The sequence below is a fragment of the Psammomys obesus genome, unplaced genomic scaffold (assembly GCF_907164565.1).
Source record: "Psammomys obesus unplaced genomic scaffold, mPsaObe1.curated_primary_1811, whole genome shotgun sequence".
NCBI classification, from domain to species: domain Eukaryota; kingdom Metazoa; phylum Chordata; class Mammalia; order Rodentia; family Muridae; genus Psammomys; species Psammomys obesus.
The window spans coordinates 3,979,755-4,001,677 of NW_026591450.1; the positions used below are offsets into that span (position 1 = coordinate 3,979,755).

The 21,923-nt window shown below is 44.4% G+C and overlaps 1 protein-coding gene across 13 annotated transcripts in view; it reads left to right on the top strand.

Moving 5' to 3' along the window:
* Positions 1–21,923, top strand: part of Dlgap1 (DLG associated protein 1) — a 501,333-nt gene that overhangs the window by 204,430 nt on the left and 274,980 nt on the right. For 5 of the 13 annotated variants that reach the window (XM_055610173.1, XM_055610176.1, XM_055610178.1 and 2 more), the window contains exon 1: positions 21,143–21,299. In XM_055610173.1, coding sequence (XP_055466148.1) covers positions 21,225–21,299 — 75 coding nt within the window. In that variant the 5' untranslated portion in view covers positions 21,143–21,224. Of the gene's footprint in view, positions 1–15,514; positions 16,559–20,775; positions 20,869–21,142; positions 21,306–21,923 lie in introns of those variants that run through there. The other 8 variants (XM_055610168.1, XM_055610169.1, XM_055610170.1 and 5 more) reach the window with 3 other exon arrangements.

A 21,923-nucleotide genomic window follows, 5' to 3' on the forward strand; every position in this document is an offset into this window, starting at 1 on the left:
AACTGCTGAAGTGGCTGAAGGAGGATGAATGAGCCTCCTCCAGGCAGCTGCAGTGGGTAGGTGCAGATTGATGAGCGAGCAAAGTAGGCCGGAGCCATTTTCATTAACCATCGCTCAATAGCCAGCAATTAGCCACACGTATCAGCTCTGTGTGACACCTGTACAGAAGATACTCTGTTCCTAGAATGATGACGCTCACTTTATTTATAAATTAATACATTATGAGGAAAAGGTGTTTCGCATTCAAAAGACGTCCAATCATGTTCGTTTGGCTAACCGTTTACTGAGTGCGTGCAGTACTTGACGGCTTACCTATGGGACTGTGAAAGGAGCATTAGTGAGGCCCTTCGTTTCTGGCAGAACTGCATTGTCTGCAAAGGTGTATGTAGGGAAATAATTTACGGCAGATATTCCCGGAGCCCGATGAAAGGAGAAATAGTGGCCCGTAAGAAAACACCAGAGGCACATGTTAGTTCTTCATCTTGCATTCAACAAATGCTTCCCTAATCCGAATAGTTGGATTTCCCAGCTCCCATTATGTCCTTATGAGACCATTACAAACCTTGCCATGGAATTTGTTAATTCTTAGGAAGCATCTCATAAACTGTGAGAGTGGATCCAGCAAGCAGGGTCTCTGTCTGATTCTGATGCACACCCCGTTACATCTGACTGGTGATTTCCTGCGTGGGGAAGACATAGATCAACATTAACAAACACAGAGCTATCTAGACAGACATGGGTTTGCGGCTCCATGTTAGACATTTCCATGAGGGGTTGTGATGCTTACAAGAGTGTGTGTCTCATCACATCGGGTAATAAGAAGAGCTTAAGAAAATGTAATGCAGCTAGACTAAAAGTGGAAAAGCACTGGAACCACTGCTGTTATTTTCATGAATTCCCAATAGCCGTCATGGTGTTCAAGCTGAAGGGCCCCACTGTAGCTGATCTGGAAACACCCTCATCCTACAGGAATGCTGTATCTCCAAGCTGAAAGGCTGGTGCTGACACAGATCTGCTAATACTAAAACCTGATTGGGATTTCCCCGTGCATCTCATTCAAGTCCATCTTTGCTGAGGTGCGTGACATCCCTACAAGAAAAAAAAAAAAAAAAAAAGCCCGTGTAGCTATTTAGAGAAGGCCCTTCGTGGAGAGCAGTGGCTTCACATGCAAGAACAGTTCCATGAAAGGAGCTCAGCAGGACTAAATGCTAAATGGTGTCAGATTTGTAGCTCTCAGAGGCTCTACTCAATGCATTGGTGGCAGTAACAAAGACCTCATCACAGGCAGAAATGGAAACACTCAGAACTTCAGAGGAACATAGCATGGTGGCACATGCCTACAATCCTGGCTCTGAGAAGCAGAGACAGGGCTTCACCACAAATTTGAAGCAAGTCTAGTCTATACAGAAAGTTCCAACCATAGCTATGGCTACATAATGAGAACTTGTCTCTAACATAAAAATGACAAAATCAGATGAAAAAAATGAAGCAATGAGGCTTGGAAATACAGAGAAGCAGCCAGACTGCCCTAAGAACCCCATCATTGGGAGCATCTGCTGCTCTGAGATTTCCAGATTGAGATGCCTCTGAACTCCCTAACTTCTGCATCTTCCAGACTTCTTTTTTCCAAAAGCTTTTCACTCACCACATTACATTTGCAGCACGTACCACACTACTTGGCACTTGATTAGATTCTGACTTGTGCTTTCCTGTGATTGTCACATCTGTGTGATTTATTTTTTCACCTAAATGATAAATTAGATAGGGCCTATCATTTCCGTGTTTCCTGCAGCCAACGAATGTTTCAGGGGGAGGCTATACCTGCACCTACTCAGAAGGAATGGGAATCCGCTTGATGAATGGAAGTGAGTATTGCGGAGGCATGCAGCAGGGAGGACAGAGTATCTGGGGAAGGGCATAAGGAGTAAGGCATTGCCCGAGCTTGAGAAGGGCTGAGAGGGGACAAGAGATAAGGCTGTCTGGAGGGCAGATGGCAGATCACGGAGCCACCTACTGTGGGCTGTGTTGGAAGACTGGTATTATATTCTGTGGGTATAGGGAAGCTATTAGAAGTTAGAGTGATATAATCAAATAACAAATAACATATAATAAGCCTGCTGTTTGCCTTACCGAAGACTGCAGTGTGTGTGTGTGTGTGTGTGTGTGTGTGTGTGTGTGTGTGTTGCTGTGGGAGTGTGTGTCTGAGAGTACGTATGTGTGTCAAAGGTGATAGGAATAGTTGTTGTAACATACTCGTTGAAAGCATTATGCATTCAAACTTTACTAACGCCTGGTCATGAGTAAGTCATTTAATTCTCGTAAATCTATTTCTTTACCCAAAGAGTATAATAACCACCCTTTACACACTGTCTTAGTTAGAGTTTTTTGGCTGTGAAGAGACACATGACTGACCGCAGCAACTCTTACAAAAGAAAACATTTAATTGGGGCTGGCTTATAGTTCACAGGTTTAATCCGTTGTCATCATGGTGGGAAATATGGTGACATTCCAGCAGAAGAAGCTGAGGGTTCTAGGTCTGGACCCTCAGGCAGCAGGAAGAGACAGGGAGCCACTGGGCCTGGCTTGAGCTTCTGAAACTTCAAAACCCACCCCCAGTGACACACTTCTATCATCAAGGCCACACCTCCTACTAGTGCCACTCTTTATGAGCCGATGGGAAGGCATGTCCATTCAGACTAGCAAACACAACAGTTCCAATTTTCACAGTTTCAGCTACTCTGCAGTCAGCTGCCGGAAGTGCTGAGTGAACTTTTTAGAAATAAATAGTTCGTGAGTTTTAAATCCTCTGTTTGCTTTCCTGAGCGATTTGCTGAAATCTCTTGCCTTCTTCATCCCACCTACTGTATGAGTCATCCTTTCACCCAGGATATTCATGCTGTAGATACGCACGCCCTGATTGTTGGCCGCTTAGCAGTGTCTCAGTTATCAAACGAGGGTCTTGAGTTACCCTAGTAACAGTAATCCTTAATTTATAGGTTTTAATAATTCCCTAAAGTGCAAGAGTAGAAATGGTGGCAATCTAGATACGCCAGATAGAAGGAGCTAAATGTTTCCTCTAGATGAAATTTATTGGCATAATAATAACAGGGAAAAAATATATTCTGGGGTTACACATAACTAATATTTTATTGTTGTCAATTTCATATTGTTCCCAATTTATAAGTTAAAGTTAAACACAAGTGTGTATAGAAGAAACCACAAAATGTACAGGGTTCAATGCTATCAAAGATTCTAGACATCTAACAGGGGTCTTAGAATATACCCTACTTGGGTATATATGGAATTCTAGAGTCCCTACTATATAGGATTATTTAATAACTAACAGATATCATACATTTAAAGCATTTAGAATGTGCTGATATACAGCTCAGAATGTTTACTTGGTAGCTGATTACTAGTGGCATAGACCCCAGTCCTCTTTACCAGTTAGCTTTTATTAGTTCCTTTTTAAGCAAGTTGCTACAAATGAGGCATGAATGAGTACAGGGATTCAGAGTACCTGTGATCCACTGTCAGTGGTCTGTGTTCAAGTGGGCACAATGTGAGTCCTAAGTATGAGCCCCATTGGAACTGACTAAGGTCTCTTCATGTGGCCTCCCACAAATGTGAATTTACCACATTCACTGAGTGTGATAAATTATGAACACTCCTTTAAGTTTGACACCCCTCTTGGAGAGTGCCCTCTAGTGCCCCCCTCCATGACAAGGAGATGTATTCAGGATGGTATTTCTAATAGGCTTTGAGAATAGAGTTGAGATTTTGCATTAGTCCTATTTCCGGGGACGTTGGGCAGCCTCTGTGTAAAAGGACAAAAATGTGGTGACATCTTTCTTTGATTTATAGTGTACAGAATCAATAAAGTATATCATAGAGTAGAGAAGATGGCAGAATGTTTGACCTGCTGTGCCTCGTGAGCTGATAAGACTATAGAAGAGGAAAGAGTTGAGAAAATAAAAGAAGTTATCTTGAGAACTGGCAGAGACAGGGAAAATGGGAGTAAAGGAATATGAGAAAAAAAATGGAGGAGGAAGAGTTGAGAAAGCAAAGTCAAGAATCCTCAGTTTCTTTTATAGTGCTCAGAGCACATTGTGCAAATAATAGTTTCTTTTTAATTAAATTTTTATTTTCTATATTAATTACAGTTTATTAACTTTGTATCCAGCTGTAACCCCCTCTCTCATTCCCTCCCAATCCCACTCTCCCTCCCTCATCTCCTCCCATGCCCCTCTTCAAATCCACTGATAGGGGAGGCCCTTCTCCCCTTCCATCTGACCCTAGCTTATCAGGTCTCATCGGGACTGGCTGCATTATCTTCCTCTGTGGACTGGTCAGGCTGCTCCCCCCTCAGGGGGAGGTAATCAAAGAGCCAGCCACTGAGTTCATGTCAGAGACAGTCTCTGTTCCCCTAACTAGGGAACCCACTTGGACACTGAGCTGCCATGTGCTACATCTGTGCAGGGGTTCTAGGTTATATCCATGAATGGTTCTTGGTTGGAGTATCAGTCTCAGAAAAGATTCCTGTGCCCAGATATTTTGGTTCTGTTGCTCTCCTTGTGGAGCTCCAGTGCTCTCCAGGTCTTACTATCTCCCCCTTCTTTCATATGATTCCCTGCACTCTGCGCAAAGTTTGGTTATGAGTCTCAGCATCTACTTTGATACACTGCTAGGTAGAGGCCCTCTGTGGTAGACTCCTGTCCTGTTTTCTGTTTTCTCCTTCTTCCAATGTCCATCCCGTTTGTCTTTCTGAGTGAGTATTGATGATCTTACCCAGGGTCCTCCTTCTTGCTTAGCTTCTTTATGTGTACAGATTTTAGTATGTTTATCCTATATTATAGGTCTAGTATCAACTTATAAGTGAGTATATACCATGTGTGTCTTTCTGCTTCTGGGATACCTCACTCAGGATGATCTTTTCTGATGTCCCTCAACAAAGGCATGGATGCAGAAATTGTGGTACATCTACACAATGGAATACTACTCAACAATAAAAACAAGGAAATCATGAAATTTACAGGCAAATGGTGGGATCTAGAATAATAGTTTCTTAATAAATAAATGATTTATATGTATTGCCATGCCAGAACACTGAACAACAAATGGACATACAAACTAATGCCTTGCTGGCTGTCAAAACTTTAATCCTAGGACTTTAATCCAGAAATGAAATCCTTCTCTACCCACAAACATGTTTCTAGAATGTTTAGTGGAGATGAATTTGTTTGTTTAAACTTTAAGATTGGGCGTAGGAATTCTCAAGAGAAGAAAAATTGTTGCCAAGATGAAAAAAGTGAAAAAGAAATTTGGTTGTTGCAAACAATGCTTAGAAGCGGAGCACTTTAAAAATTACCCAGTTATGGGAACAGAAGGAAGGAGCTGGGGAGTGAAAAGTCTGATTAACCACTGGAGAAGTCAGGGAAGCTGAACTCACCAGAGAAAAGTGAGTCTGTCAGACCCTCAGAGTGGCTGCTCCTCTCACCTCCTCAAAGCCTGTGGTCATCTCCTTGTCATGGAGGGAAGCACTTGAGGGCATTCTCCAAGAGTGGATGTCAAATCTAAAGGAGTGTGCATAATTTCTCACATTCAGTGAATACGTTTGTGGGAGGCCACGTGAAGATACCTTAGCCAGTTGCAACAGGGCTGACACTGAAGACTGACACAGACCACTGACAGTGGTTCTGGCCAGCCTGTGGTTACCCCAAGGTTAAAGAGGGGTTCCCTTTACGTATGTATATAAGCTTTTCTGGGCTACCATGTTTCTGTCACAAACTGCTGCAAGATCTCTGCCACACTGGGCAGGGAACTGACTGCCTAAACCAAAAAGATGTGGTAAACATTTCTTGTTTTGTTTATTCTCAAAGATACAGATTCTGGACTTATTCCTCTCTACACTCCCCCACACATACGGGGTGTGTGTGTGTGTGTGTGTGTGTGTGTGTGTGTGTGTGTGTGTGTTGTACATTTGTATGTGTGTCTCTGTCTTTCTCTGTATTTGTCTCTGTGTGTCTTTGTGAGTGCGTGTTGTGGTGCATGTTTGTGTGTGGTGTGTATTTGTATGCGTCTCTCTCTTTCTCTCTATTTGTCTCTGTGTGTGTTTGCAGTGTATGTGTGTGTGGTGTGGTGTGTGATGTGCGTGGGTGGTGGGTGTGGGTGTGCTCTAACTGTGAGGGAGCTTGTCTAGATCACACCAGAACATGCTCGCCAGACCCTTTCACTAGTCATGAGAAGTACAGACAGAAAGAACTCCATGTTTGTCAGAGGCTATTTTCCACTGCTTTTTCCAAGTTGCACGGTCGTGTTGCCTTAGCTGTCGTTCTTTCCAATTTTCCCATCTTCTATCACAGCTGGCTTTTTCTCCATTAAATAACTCTAATCTGCCATCATTCTTTGTTTATTCTTGATTAAGCAGTAGCTGCAAGTTTTTCCCAACATCTTTAGTGGATTCTGGTGGTTTTTAGTCTCCCCTGCCAATATTCTGAAGATCATCTTACACAGAAAGATAAGGTGTTCCCTTCTCTGTTCCCTTCTGAGACCCTGTGGAAAGAGCATTCGTTGACCATTGCTGATCAAGGTGATCACATTCTCTTGGCTCACCCCCAGGGTATCCATCTATAATAGGCTCAGCTGAGACAACTGACCCTGCCCCAAGAAGCCAGTGAAAACAGCCCCACAAGGAGGGTACACCCCGGTTCCCTCAGAGTAAAGACAGCCACCTTCTACCTCTGTCCGTCCCAAATAAATGTGGCATATTACAATTTGCCACCATAAAAAATCTTCTACTAGGCTCAGTGATCTTTTGCCCAAACAGCAGCCAGCCCACAGCAACATTACCAGTGGCCCGCCAGCCTTCTCAAGGACTCATCCCCACCAGTGATTCTCAGAAGCCGCTGCGAAGCTGCATGTCTCAAGCTTCTTGAGGCGACAGCGATGTGCTGCCTACTGTGACTAAATTGGGGAAGGCTTCAGCTGTTTGTTTTGTTCGTTTTACAATGCCAAATCTTTCGGAGAGAGAACTGTCCCTGGTTCAAAGAGGTATTCACAAACGGAACCAAACCGCAGGTGATCAGGATAGCAATTAATGTTAGTGGAAGGCAAAGAACATTCTGTATGTGTGAAATGGCTCGTCATTGTGCTTTGAATAACATAATTGGAGGATTTCATACACTGTGTACTCGAGGGCGCTTCACTCATACCTGTATGCCTTTAAGGACACAATGCCACCTTTGCTGTTACAAGGAAATACGTTAGACTGGGTGCTGGTAAAGAAAAGAGGCTTCTTTAGTTCACAGGTCTGGAGGCTGCTCGTAGAATGGGGTTTTATTGTGAGTAGATGAAAACTTGCTAGAGAAAGCTGGATCCGCAACACAGAGTATTTTGTTGTTTCTAGAGAAAGGTACAGTGTTCAGACTGTAGTAGGATCATTCCATTTGGCTGGGAGATCAAGAATGGAGAAACTACCCTGCTAGCCAGGACATCGCCATGCTCCTATGCGGTGTTCCTCCCCCCCCATTCTTTAAGAACGAGCAGAGCAATCTTTTAGACACATCTGAGTCTGCTCTATTCAAATCTTCCAAGTGGGGTACCACCCACTGCAAGCTATGGGTCTGCATCATGACATGACGTCCCTGGCCTCAGTGACTGGGCCTCGGCTACTCTGATCTCATTCAGAACCTGGTTCCCAAGGAAGTGGCACAGTGGTGTGAGCCAAACAGAAGTCTGTGTCCTCTCATGGAAATAAGATGCTAGGCTGAGAGGGCGCTCCACAGTGACAGGGCCTTTATTTGGTACCCCATGCTCATCGGTGTGGGCGATTCCCATCATGGTACGAGATCACTGCTTGACCAGCCCTCGGATCTGCGTTCCAGTAGAAGGGCGAAAGAGAACAATGCCCTTTACTTCCGAAATCTTTTGCAGAAATTGCACACGCCAGTTCCAATTAGATTCAGTTAGTGAGAATTAGTCACCTATACACGTCAAGGGGCACCAGGAAGTGTGGTCATTATTCAAGGACTAGGTTGTTCTTTTTTTGATGGAATAATCTTTTATTTCTTCTTACTTGAATGCAATGCCCTGGCAGGAGAAAGTCACAGGCAGGTGGAGGAAAGCCAAAAAGGTAGTCTGACCCCATAAGAATTGATAAGGATTTCCTCTTCCCAAGGCCTTCCCAAAGCAGAGCAGGACGCTCTCTTTTCTCTTAGGCAGGAGCCCCCACATTGTCTGTGACACAGCTTGTGATTGCTCACCTGCCAGTCCTCACTGAGATGGCCATAGGCCTGTGGTTGACTCTTCCCTGCATGGAAAAGGAAAATCTGAATGAGCAGCTCTCAATAAAGACATACACGGAAACTGAAATAAAACGAGAAATCACCTGCTTTGCAGGGATATTCTCCCCCTGTCAGCATCTTCAAATATGTAGTTTGTTTCTTTCCTTGGGTCTCATGAATTACCTAGAGATTTCCCTCTGCAGGGCCTAATCATTCTTGCTTCAGTCATCATCCGTGCAGCGGTATGTCTGTTCCAGGTGCAGCGACTCAGGAAAAAGAGTGTGCCTGTCACCGTAAGCTCATCACATGGTCAGCCGTACAGCAACAAATTCTCCACTCCCAGCACTGGGAGCATACGATCTGACGGCAAACCTGGACCTAGAGAACAACAAAGAATAATTTTGAAGTCATAGTGAGCAAGAAAGAATTATAGATAATCACAGGTAGCCATAGAAACCTTCCCGAAGACGCGTTGACCACACTCCACAGCCTTTGCTCAGAGAGAAAGGCAAGGGAGGCAATTTCCCTTTCTATTTTCGGAAATTGTTACAGCCAACTGAAACCTAATTCAAGCACTCACTCACGGCTCCCTTCCCCAAGAATGCATTAAATAAGGAGAATCATGAGTTAGAGCTTCTCATGGCCAGATCATATCTTTCTTACATTTGCAGCAGAAAGCCCTAGATTTTGCATATGAGCAATGCTCAGTGAATACATAATACTCCTGCTTTAGGCCATACCACAGGTGGGAGACAGTGGTGGACACAAATGCCACTTAGAAACATCAATTAGGAGGGCAGTAAAAAGGAATCAGGGAGAAAGAGGTGTGTTAGAAAATGGAAGGTATGAAGAATGACGAAAGAGAACTCAGGCTCTCCAAGGCAGACACTACCCACCACTGTCTCTCCATGGCCAGTGACATTAGAACGGTGACATCATCTGCCTTGTGCGACAAGGAGTTGCCAAGTGTGCTGCTGTAATTTCTTTATTCAATTGCAGCTTCCCCTCCCTCCTCTCTTCCTAGGCCCTCCCTCTCACCTCTCCTCCCCACATCCCGCCCTCCTTTACTCCTCAGAAAATGGAAGGCTTTGCCTGTATATCAACCCACCTTATCGCATAACAAGATGCGATAGGACTAGGAGCATCTTCTCTTGTTGAAGCTAGACATGGCAGCCAAGTTAGAGGAAAGAGATCCAAAGGCAGGCGACAGTCAGAGACAGGCCCCGCACCATTGTTAGGAATCCCACATGAAGACCAAGCTGCACATTTGCTACATCAGTGTAGGAGGTCTAGGTCCGGCCCATGCATGCTCTTTGGTTGGGGGTTCAGGCTCTGTGAGCCCCTATGGGCCCAGGTTAGTTGATTCTGTAAGTTTTCTTGTGGTGTCCTTGACCCCTCTGGCTACCTTCAAACTTTCCTCCCCCTCTGCCTCATCAGCTGCTGGGTGAAGCCTCTCAGAGGACAGTTATGCTAGGTTTCTGTCAGCAAGTATAGAAGAATACCATTAATAGTGTCAGGGGTAGTCTCTCTCTCTTGTGGCTTGGGTCTCGAGTTGGGCCATTCCCTCGAATTCTGCTCCATCTTTATCCCTGTACAACTTGTAGACAGGACAAATTGCTGGTTGAAGGTTTTGTGGGTGGTTGGTGTCCCTATTCCTCCACTGGAAGCCTTCCTTGGTTATAGTATGTGGCCTTTTCAGGTTCCCTGTCCCCTATTGCTGGGAGTCTTAGCTAGGTCACCCTCATAGATTCCTGGGAGTTTCTGTAGGCATAAAGTTATTGTGTAATTCTAATGCTGATTTCTGTATCCCACATATCTGGTTACAATCTTTGCTCCCTCTTCTTCCTCTAACTTCTCCTCCCCTGGCTAGCAGGAAGTCCATCCCTATTCTCTCCCCTGCTCAGCAACTGACTGTAAGCTGCCTTATTGGCATACCAGGGGACAACTGAGGAGCAGTGTTTACAGGACACTAAGACAGGAGATTCTCAGAAGGATTGCAACCAGATATAAGGGGTGCAGAAATCAGAATTTGAATTACACAATAACCTTCTGCCTGTAAGTTTCCCTTGTCCTAGCTTATCCCTTGGCCCTTGTTTCTAGGTTGTCCCGGAGATTCCCCCCACACCAATCTCTCTCAGTTCCTTCTCCCACACTTGATCCCTCCTGTTTCCTTCCCAATCCCCTCTCCCACCCATGCCCCTCCATCATCCACCCAGATGTTTATTCTGTTTCCCCTTCTGAGTGGATTTAAGAATCTTCCCTTGAACTCTCCTAGTTGCTTAGCTTTCTTTGGGTCTATGGATTATAGCATGGCTATCCTGTACTATATGGCTAATATCCACTTATAAGTGAGTAGATGCTATGTGTGTCCTTCTGGGTCTTGGTTACCTCATTCAGGATATTTTTTTAGCTCCATCCATTTGTCTGCAAATTTCATGATGTTCTTGTTTTTAATAGCTGAGTAGTATACCATTGTGTAAATGTACCATGTTTTCTTTATCCATTCTTTGGTTGAGGGACACCTAGGTTGTTTCCGGTTTCTGGCTGTTACAAATAAAGCTGCTATAAACAGTTGGTCAAGTGTCCTTGTGGTATGATGGAGCATCTTTTGACTATACGCCCAGGAGTGGTAGAGGTGAGTCTTGAGGTAGAACTATTTCCAGTTTTCTAAGAAATTGCCAAGTTGATTTCCAAAGTGGTTGCACAAGTTCACACTCCACCAGCCATGGAGGAGTGTCTCCCTTTCTCCACATCCTCGCCAGCAGGTACTGTCACTAGAGCTTTTGTATCTTAGCCATACTGGTGGGTGTAAGATGGAATCTCAGGGTCATTTTGATTTGCCTTTCCCCGATGGCTAAGGACTAATGACTTCTCAGACATTAGAGCTTCCTTTATAGAGAATTTTCTGTTTAGACACCAACAAACCAAATAACCCAATTAAAAAAAGGAATACAGAACTGCTGTAATTTTTAACCACAAACTGATCTAGTTTCCCTTTGAAATGGCAAGACATTATAAGATCTTCTACAGAAAGAGCCAAGCTGATAATTTTCTTGATCTTAACCAGAAAAAGAGATTAAGCATTTTAAAACATTTACAATAGTGTAGTGCCATTATTATGACCTTATTTACCATGACATAGAGCTGTGGTTTTCAACCTTCCTAACGCTGCGACCCTTTAATACAGTTCTTCATGGTGTGGTGACCCCCAACCATAAAATTATTTTATCGCTACTTCATAACTTTAATTTTCCTACAATAATAAATCATAATGTAAATATCTGATATACAGAATATCTGATATGAAACCCCCGTGGGGGTTGTGGCCCACAGGTTGAGAACCTAGTAACATGAGGGAAATGAGTAAAAGTTCAACGTCCCTTCACAAGAGTTACTGTATTCAGCAGATAAAATGTTCTAGCCTCTCAGGATGTTTAAGTGCTTGTCCCTGTGATGAAAATAGCTCATGTAAAGTTTACTAAATACCATACTGTGTATGCGTAGCTTACATAAATTATCATTAGTTACATGACTTAGCATAATTCATCATTGATGGTTGTAAAAAGACTCTTCCCTCTGCCTGTCCTCAGGTACTATCCTAGTCCATAAAACATTGTTCCTGTATGGAGATGATTAATGAACACCTGATTGAAATAATACTGTACATTTTAGAGTAAATTTGTGTCTTCAGCTCTTGGCAATTTCGTTTAGCACAAAATATCGACCCAAGACACAGCTGCTGCAGAAGGCATGTTTGAAGTCTCATCTTGTGAGACTTTGTATGTTCAGAACCAATTCAGTGTGGCCCAAAATGTTTTCCTGTGCGTAAAATCCTCTAGGACTATCCCCCTCTTTAGTTTGTCTGCTTACATTATTCATTCAATGCTGTGCTAGAACTGAACATAAGGTGTCTCTCATGCTAGGCAGCCGCTCCATCACCTAGCTGTTTCCTTCGCTCCATCTTTACTGTTAAGACCGTATTTGACAACACTTTCTTCCAGGATACATGGCTAATAGAGAAAAGCTTTCTCGTGTTTGCTTGACCATACCCTGGTCAAAGTGCTATTTAACCCCTCTAAAATCCCTTCTTGCCATCCTCTACTACTGTAATCATAGGTTCATAAAAAGAGTGTCCCAGGGCTGGAGAGATGGCTCAGAGGTTAAGAGCACTGGCTCTTCTTCCAAAGGGTCTGAGTTCAATTCCCAGCAACCACATGGTCGCTCATAACCATCCATAGTGAGATCTGGTGCCCTCTACTGGCGTGCAGGCACATATGCTGGCAGAATATTGTACAAATAATAAAAATATATCTATATATCTTTAAAAAAAAAAAGATTGTCCCAGGTTTTTCTTTTTTATTAGCACCTCTTCAGTAGAAAATATTGTATTTATAGGCTTTTCCTAATGCATGTCTACCATGAGTTTTTAATTCCTTTTGGTATCTTTATCTGTCTGTCTCTCTCTCTCTTTCTCTGTGTCTCTCTGTGTGTCTCACTCTCCTTGTCTCTCTCCCTATCTCTCTGTCTCTGTCTCTCTTTCTCTCTTTCTGTCTCTCTCTCCTCCTCTATACTGTATTTGTATAGATATCCTTTGGTCATTGGGCCAGACAAAGTCGCTAGGCTCTAAACAAGTGGAACTCGGGAGCCATGGCAAGGCAGAAGCAGAAATCTCAGAGGTGCTCACCTGCCACCTTCTGCCTTACTGAAACCTAGATGACTGGGAAATGGCTGTCCCAGCATTCCCTGTACAGCCACCCTGTCACATTTTCACTGAAGGACATCATGGACCACCTGGGGAAATTCTGCATGCATACATTATCAGTGAGTAGGTGTTTATACTGCACTTGAGACCGAATAGACGAAAGTGAGTCTCTGCCTTCATAATTTAGTGGACTAACCAATGTCAAAAGGCTGGTAGTTAAAACCTCCATCAGTAGTGTTGAACCAGTGAGCCATGAATGGGTGAGATCACCTGCTGACATGTTCATGGCACTAGGCTCAGCCCTAAGCACTGACAGACAGGAGATGAGGAAGTGAGGACTCTGCAGGCATAGACAGGGACAGTGTTGTCCTGGAGCTCACAGGTGTCATGTGTCTCCTGGAAAAGGCAAGCTTTGAACTCTCTAAAGTCCATGTCTTTCTTCATGGGGCCAAGGTGTGTGCGTTTAATCCTACCCTATATGTCCACTAGCCATTTATCTTTCACTTTTTGAAAATCTGAAATGACATTTTTGAGTTGTCTTTCCAGAACAATGCTTAAAAATGACAATTTTTGTACTGTAGGAGGCTTTCAAAAAGAAAAAAAAAAGTTTAAACAGTCTGTCAGGATGACCTTGGTCAGCTCCTGAAGAGCACACTGTGTTAAAGTCAAAAGAAAATAAGGTTTCCTGCTAGAGCCACAGCCTGTTTTCAGAGCTTGAGGACAACCTGAGCTCAGATATGAACTCAGTGTGAACTCCCACTCCATGGACTGCAGGGGCAGCCTCTCCTGCAGGCTAAGCTGAGCACAAAGCCCAGAATCTTCAGTCCACCTCCTCAGGGGCAAGAGCCTTTCCCCTGCTCATTCTGTTTTACTTGTGACCAGTTAGCAAAAACCTTAAACCGATGTGTTAGCCCTCCTGTGCCATGGCAAAATAACCAAGAAGATCAACTTAAAAAAAAAAAAAAGAAAAAGAAAGATTTGTTTTGTCTCCTGGCCTTGGAGAGATGACATGCAAGATCACTTAGTCCTGTGGGCTTTGACCTGTGGTGAGGCAGCACGCCATGGAGCTCCACACTGTAGCAGAAATACATGTTGGAGGAAGGGATTAAAAGGCAAGAGCAGGAAGGAACCTAGATCGCAGCTCCCCAGTGGCCTGACTTCCTCCCACTAGGCTTCCTCTACCAAAGTCTCCATGACCCCCCAGTTACACTGCAGGCTGGCAGCCTGGCCCTCAGCACACTGACCTTTGGGGCTATTTAGGATCCAAGCCATAGCAACCAGAAGAAAAGATGGCTTGAGACTCAGCCAGTGCCATTCCTTACCTACTCTGTTTACAGGACACTTGGCTCTCGGAGGACAGAAATACACAGGCAGGTTTCACCACAGCTCTGAATGTTTGCCTTGCTATCGGCAGCTCATTAATATGCAGACTTGCTTGGGTATTATAGGTATTCCTACAGAATTCCAAATAGGAAGTTGTGACAGACAGAAGACACCAAGTTATGTTCTAAAGATGTGCCACGGCTTTCTTTGGTTCATATTGTTTTTTGTATTTGTTTTTGTTTTTTAATCTCCACTTACAGAATGCTTTCTTTGTGCCTATAGTAACAGCTTGTTGATGGATAGGAAGATGTAAAAGTGACAAAGCATTAAGCCAGGCTGCAATGAACTTTAACCTGGAGAGACAGAAGCAAATAATCCCGTGGGTTCTAGAGCGTGGCTGCCATAAAATCACAGTACCATAACTGACTCTCTGCCGTTGGTACCAGGAAATGCTTTCCAAAGAAACCTAGCCCTCTAGATACACTAAGTCTGTGATTAGTGTGTAAATTGGGGTCAGAGGCTGAATACTGCTCAGTTCAATTTCCAGTGTTGAATTTGGGTAGCTTACAACCACCTTCACTCCAGCTCCAGAAGCTCCCATATGTGTGGTTTCAACTGGCATCAACACGTGCCGATAGATAGATAGATGATAGATAGATAGATAGATAGATAGATAGATAGATAGATAGATAGATAGATCGATCCCCACACCCGCACGTAGGAGAAATAATAAACTATCTTATTAAGAATCACGCAAAGAAGAAAAGCAAAGGGAAGCTACATTCAGCTGCTGGGCTCATCAAGGAAAACAGTTACTGTGTCGAGAACTTGGAAAAGATTTCACGCCGTGGGTGGTGCTCAGTGCTTTCATCTCAGTGTGGTGGTACTGGCTGGTGTCAGCCCGCGAGGTGGTACTTCAGAGGGATCCCATCATTCAGAGGCAGAGGCAAGAAGGAGTGCTTTAGCCTGGGCTGTGTAGCAAGAATCTGTCTTAAAACAACCGTCGTCAGTAAGATTGTGTTTCATTGTTTCCTTGTCCCAGAGTGAGCCTTATACCTTTATAAAGGTGAGAGGGACCTTTCCAATAACGTGAGAAAGCTGTTTTTAGGAGCAGCCTGAAGTCCCCCCAGAAGCCAAGAGGGGCATGCAGTCACAGAATAGAGCACTATCCAAGAGCTAACACCTTGTCTTACTCTCCATCCCTCAGGTCTTTGCCCAAGACGGGTCTGGAACCTAACGGGGTTCCCATGACCCCTGCGATTGCTTCCAGTCAGCAATGAAAGGGTTATCAGGTAGCCGCAGCCACCACCATGGAATCACCTGCGAGTCGGCCTGTGACTCCCTGTCACACCACTCAGACCACAAGCCGTACCTGCTGAGCCCTGTGGACCACCACCCAGCCGATCATCCCTACTACACCCAGCGGAATTCCTTCCAGGCCGAGTGCGTGGGGCCCTTCAGCGACCCGCTGGCCAGCAGCACCTTCCCACGCCGGCACTACACCTCACAGCAGGAGCTGAAGGACGAGAGTGCCCTGGTGCCACGAACCCTGGCCACCAAGGCCAATCGCCTCCCCTCCAACCTGCTGGATCAGTTTGAGAGGCAGCTACCGCTCAGCCGGGATGGCTACCACACGCTCCAGTACAAGCGCACCGCCGTGGAGCATCGCAGCGACAGCCCCGGCCGCATCCGGCACCTGGTCCACTCGGTCCAGAAGCTCTTCACCAAGTCTCACTCCCTGGAGGGGCCATCCAAAGGCAGCGTCAATGGGGGCAAGGCCAGCCCCGATGAGTCGCAAACCGTGAGGTACGGCAAGCGCAGCAAGAGCAAGGAGAGGCGTTCAGAGTCCAAGGCCAGATCCAACGCCTCTAATGCCTCCCCGACCTCTCCCAGCTGGTGGAGCTCGGACGACAACCTGGACGGCGACATGTGCCTGTACCACACGCCCTCGGGCGTGATGACCATGGGCAGGTGCCCCGACCGCTCCGCTTCGCAGTACTTCATGGAAGCCTACAATACCATCAGCGAGCAAGCCGTGAAGGCCTCCCGGAGTAGCAACGACGTCAAGTGCTCCACCTGCGCCAATCTGCCAGTCAACCTGGACGCCCCGCTTCTGAAGAAGAGCGCCTGGTCCTCCACTCTCACCGTGAGCCGAGCCCGAGAGGTTTACCAGAAAGCCTCGGTGAACATGGATCAGGCCATGGTGAAGTCTGAGGCCTGCCAGCAAGAGCGGTCCTGCCAGTACCTACAGGTACTATCTGTGTTCAATGATAGATGCTGTGAGGTAGTTCACGACCTGGTCGGGGTTCTGGTCTTGGCTCTATTCTGAACTGTTTATAGAAACGGGAAATTCAAGGAGGCAGCTCCTACCAGCTTTAGCTAGTTCTATTAAGGTGTTAGATATGGTGCCTGCATCTCCTTCATTGCAGTGGTTAGCTCCAGCCTGCCCCTTTTCCAAGACACAGAATAGCAGGATGGTGTCCTGCAGAGGTGGACACAGAGGCAGTTTAGGGACCTGCTAAACACAGCTGCAGAAGCCCAGGGAGAGGAGGAGGGTGAAGGGGAAACGGCTGTGCGGTAAAATACAATTAGTGTGTCAGGGGGTAAGTCCCACACACAGCCACCAAGGCAGGCTGCTCTTCTCTTTCCACGCCTGCTCCTCTTTCTCCTTCTGCCTCCAGTTCACTTGAACGAGATTCACCTGGATAAAAATACCGGCGCAGGCAGGCAGAGCCGCCTTTCCTCTCTTCCTCCCTCCCCGATTGCTTTTTCCTAAGACACAGGGCTGCGGCATCGTAACCCGTAACCCGTAACCCTCGTGGCTTCCTCCCCACCCCCACCCCCTTTCAGTGCATTTGTGGCTCTCTTTCCTTCCGGCTGGCCCTATCTCTCCCTGAAAGTTTTTACTAGACCCTAAAAACACAGCACACTCATCTCCATTCTCTCCTTCAGAAGAAATGCAAGGAAAAAAAAATCCTCCAGTGAGAAGGTGCTTATTTTTCCTTTATTAAACTCTTTCTGGTAAATATAGCTTTCTTGGGAGTACCTATCCTGACTGCTGAGAATATTCTAGGCGGCCAGTCCTGAGCAAGGACAGGGACAGGGCTCATGTCCAAAGTTTAGCAGAAGCTACCGTGTCACAAATACTGTTCATATTTCCCACTGAAGGTAGGATTTCCTAGTTTACTGTATGATCAAGAGAAGCTGGAGAAAATTCTCGGTGGTTAAGAGCACTGGCTGATCTTGCAGAGGACCCAGGTACAGTTCCCACCGGCCATACAATGTCCTGCAGCCATCTGTGATTCCACTTCCAGGAGATGGGACACCCTCTTCTGACCCCACAGGCACCAAGCATGCATGCTGCACAGACAGGGCTGGAAGCAATAACTATTAGCTGTCATCTAACCCACTTAGTGTTGAAAAAAAAAGTGATCTCAGATAAAGGCTTCATGGGCTGCGCTGTTAACACATGGCAGAGATAGGACGAGAACCCAAGTCTCTTCACTAAACGATCATTCTGTGTGCTGCAGGTTGAGGATTTAGAAGTTCTTTAAGAACATAAATTGTATCTAGCACTGAAAGTGCTTTGATTTAAAAAAAACTGTCGTGAAGAAAGGATGAGTAAGGAGATAGAGATGTTTTAGAAACTGGCATGCTTTCTATGAAAAGGCTGTCTCCGGTGACTGTGAAAGCCTGTACTACAGTGAGTCCTGGCGGGTGGGATATGAGAAATGAGGAGAATGAGGCTGGAGAAGGACAATGTCCAGGCCTCCAACACCAGCCATTCTTAGTTATACAATAGCTTGTACAATAGTTCATGTTCTTCCTTCCTGAAATTTATTTTCCTTTCCTTCTTTATGCCTTTTAAGTCCAAAATCTCGAAAAGTGGTAAAGTGAGCAAAGGTAGAGAAAGGAAGAGGAAGCTGGACATTAACTGTGAAGTCTCTATGTATTAGACATGGTGATGAGCATGGTCCATCTTCATAGCTCTTCTGAAAGCTAGATTGATAGAACTGTTGACAAAAGAAGAAACTATGGCTCTAAAATATTGAGGGACCTTGACCTATGACCTGGAGGTAGAAGGACTGAAATTTGGGCTATTCCCACTTCATGCCAAAGCTAGGTAGAAAGGTGAGGGAGGAGAAAGTAGGGTTTTCAAGATAACAATTTTGAACATTCTTCAGTAACATCAGAATGAGATCTTTAAGATCAAAGTGTGGCAGTTAGTTGTAATGACTAGAAATGTCTACCTTCAAATTACTTACCTTCCTCGGGCCAGTTTTTTTTTTTAATAAATAAAATATTTAAGAAAGCTATAAGCAAAACTAATCTGAAGCAACTACTAACTAATATATATATCACCTAGTTAGAAATACTAATCATGAGACACCTCACACATGCTCCCCTCTGTCCCATTCCCGTCTTGCTACCTATAAAAATGTCACTTTTTCATCCTTGAAACTGTTAAAAAGTTAATATTCTCTTTCATAACTTGGACAAGAATTAATCCTGAACCATATTTATTTATCCTTTTAAATGTACACTGAAATCTGCATTGCAAAATACTTAATTAAACGTTGGCATTAACTGAGCTCCCGTTCTGTACATGGCCTTCAAGATGAAAACGTAATGACAATCCTGAGTCTGGGGAGGGGACACGATCATGTTCTTAAACAGACAACATGGAGAACCACAGCCTCACCCTGTCCCTGTGCTGAGGTCGGTGTGTTCCTGCACAGAAAGGGAGGGCAGAACTGAGTATCAGTGAAGAGGGGTCAAGTAGGAGACACCTCTGAGACCTGAGTCCCAACAATTCTCTTGCTTCTGGAAGGAGACAGAAAGGATCTGACATCCTGCGGATACTCATCTCAGAAAATAGGATTAACTGGCTCCCATCACTCTTGTGGGACGACTTCATGGATAAACTCATTCCTAGAGGCAAATTTGGGGAAACAAAGAGTCGTTTTGCTTGCTTTCTAGTAATACTACTTTCGAGGCTGCCCAACTTAGGGCTGGATTCAGAGTCCTATTGGCCATCACCGTTACAGCATGTGGTTAGCATACAGTGCTCCATTCCGCAGGGAATGCTAGGTTTTCATTCCCTATGGACCTCTAGTGGGGATGTTGCTGGAGCCATCCTTTAAATTTTGGAGCCCCCTTCATCCTCTGAGAAACGAGGCACTTGGTTTTAGGAAGCTGCCATCTTGCTGCACATTTTTAAACTGAGTATCTCAGTGTACTATTTAGAGCAATTTCCAAGAATTGGGAGGCCTATGACTCTCGCTTCATCAGCGCACGCCCAAAGCAGATGCTTCTCAAATGTTACTTTAATTTGTTCTTTAAAATTTTTAAAGCACTTCACAGGGGATAAAAATGGATTTAAGGAAACTATGTCTAATGACTTGGCCAAGGGCACATGGCTATATGGTGAGCCGAAACAGTCTTTTCCCTCAGAAGTCTGAATTCTTCTCATTTACCAGGCTCAATCCCTACACTCTCCACTTACAGACAAAGACCTCCACCACATGTTCTTTATCTGTCAGGAACCACCTGGGCCTCACTTAATATTCAAAACCACTGTGAAAAATATTGTATTTGCTTTAAATAGTCTCACAACTTTTTCTTATACAAAAATGGGTTTCTGCTTTGATATTCATATTCATCAATCATTGATAGTTTCATTCATTTGCCTATCAAGCTCCGATCATATTCATACTCTATTTCCCTTCCGCCATTATCCCTCCTCTTCTCAGGAGTCCTCCTTCGCTTTAGCTTTATAGACAAAACTGACAAGAGGCACGAGGAATGTGCATAGTAGGGAGGGCAGCCAACAGCTGGCCCCAGGTCCGCCCAGTTCTGTCACATGTTTCAGATGTAGATGTTAATCCATGGATTTATTTTATTATTTGTCTCTGTCGGAATCAAGCTCATGTGCCCATTTGACCTACGGTATGTCCATGCCCGTAAAAGAATGCAAATGTGAAATCAGGCTGCCAGTGGAAAGAAAAGCAAAATCCCTAACTTGATTCAAAACTAAATTAAGATCCACTAATTAGTATTATTTGTATTATTTAGTGAATTCATTCACTAATTAATAATGATAAATAAGCATTCACTAAATAATAGAACTTAAACACTAAAGAGCATCTTCTGCCTTTAGAGAGTTTCAGAGTGTCCTTAATGCAGCAGGTTCTTGCCAGGACTGTGTTAAGACTTGAGGGGTCTGTATGCTTTTAGCCTGTACCTGACAAGGGCTCTCACGTTATCACTGTAAATTCCAATCAATACACTCAATGGGTGTTATGTGCTCACTCACAAGCTGTTTTGGTTAATTAAAAAAAAAAAAAAAAAAAAACCTCCCCTTTTTCCCAATATTGTTATTTTTAAATGTCAAGAATCAGATGTCTGCTGTTGAGAACTGTTGTACGGCTGCCAGTGACTGCCTGTATCAGGGCTTGGAGCAGGAGCATGGATTTGAAGACATTAAAACTGTTTAATTCTCAGCTGAGATGTGGTTGGCTTTTGTACATTTGGAATAGAGCATTTATGGCACATCTCAGGGTAAGTGCTAATAGTTAAGTAAACAGAATAGGCTCAGAGGGAGGGTTGTTTTCTTTTTTTAAGTAGAATTCTTGGTTGTGTTTATGCCTCTTTATATAAATGTTCTGTGTTGAGTGAGTGGCATATTAAGTCATTCGGGAGAGAAAGATTTTAGATTTCCAACTGTTCACCTAAGAAGAAGGGAAAAAATCCCTTCAAACTGTGTATTTAGCATTCATCCTTCATCCAGAGGCAGAAACAGAGAAGGAAGCCTCTCCTCTCCGTGGAAGTAGAGAGACGCACAGAGGGAGAGAGAGAGAGCTCACACAGAGACGGAGGAAGCCAGAGCTCTCAGAGATGAAGCTGTAGACAGCAAAATGATCGACCTTTTTAAAGCTGAGTGGGTTTCTTCGGTTTGTGTGCAAGTTTCAAGAAATGGAAGGACTGACCAGGTTTGGGTATTAATAACTCTTTTATTACCTTGTATTTCATGAATGTGAGCAGTTCGTTTGGAAGGGGATTTTGCAAAGGGCGAGTGTGGAGATAGTTTGATTGTTTTGTTATTTTCCTTCATCTCTATAAACAATGCCGAGTGCGTCGGACAGAGCTAGCAAACTAATGTATGCACAGATGATAAGAAACAGGTGGAGATGTCAGGTGCTGGAGGCTTCGGGGAACCCTACTCCCCGTGGTCCTGAGGTGCTTGCTGAGGGCTAGAGGATGTTAAATGCATGGTGATTCGGATGCCATCGGTCATTTTCTGACCAAGAATTCTCAGCACTTACTGTTTCTTTTCAGAATTTAAATTTCTGGATGTTGGAGTGGCTTTTGTTTTTGTCTCATCTGTTTTTTGCATGATATCCCACAAAGATCTCTAAAGAAGCATTTCCAGCAACCGCGAGCTCAAGGTTTTATTTTAAAGTCCAGGTACCCTTATTTTTCAGATCTGTCTCAAAACTGTTTCCATCTCTGCCCAGTGGGAGTTTTCTTTCTGTGGCTGCGGTTTTCTTTTTCTTTTTCTTTTTTCTTTTTCTCTTGTCTGAAAGCAATTTAAATTATACTAATTCACTTTTAAC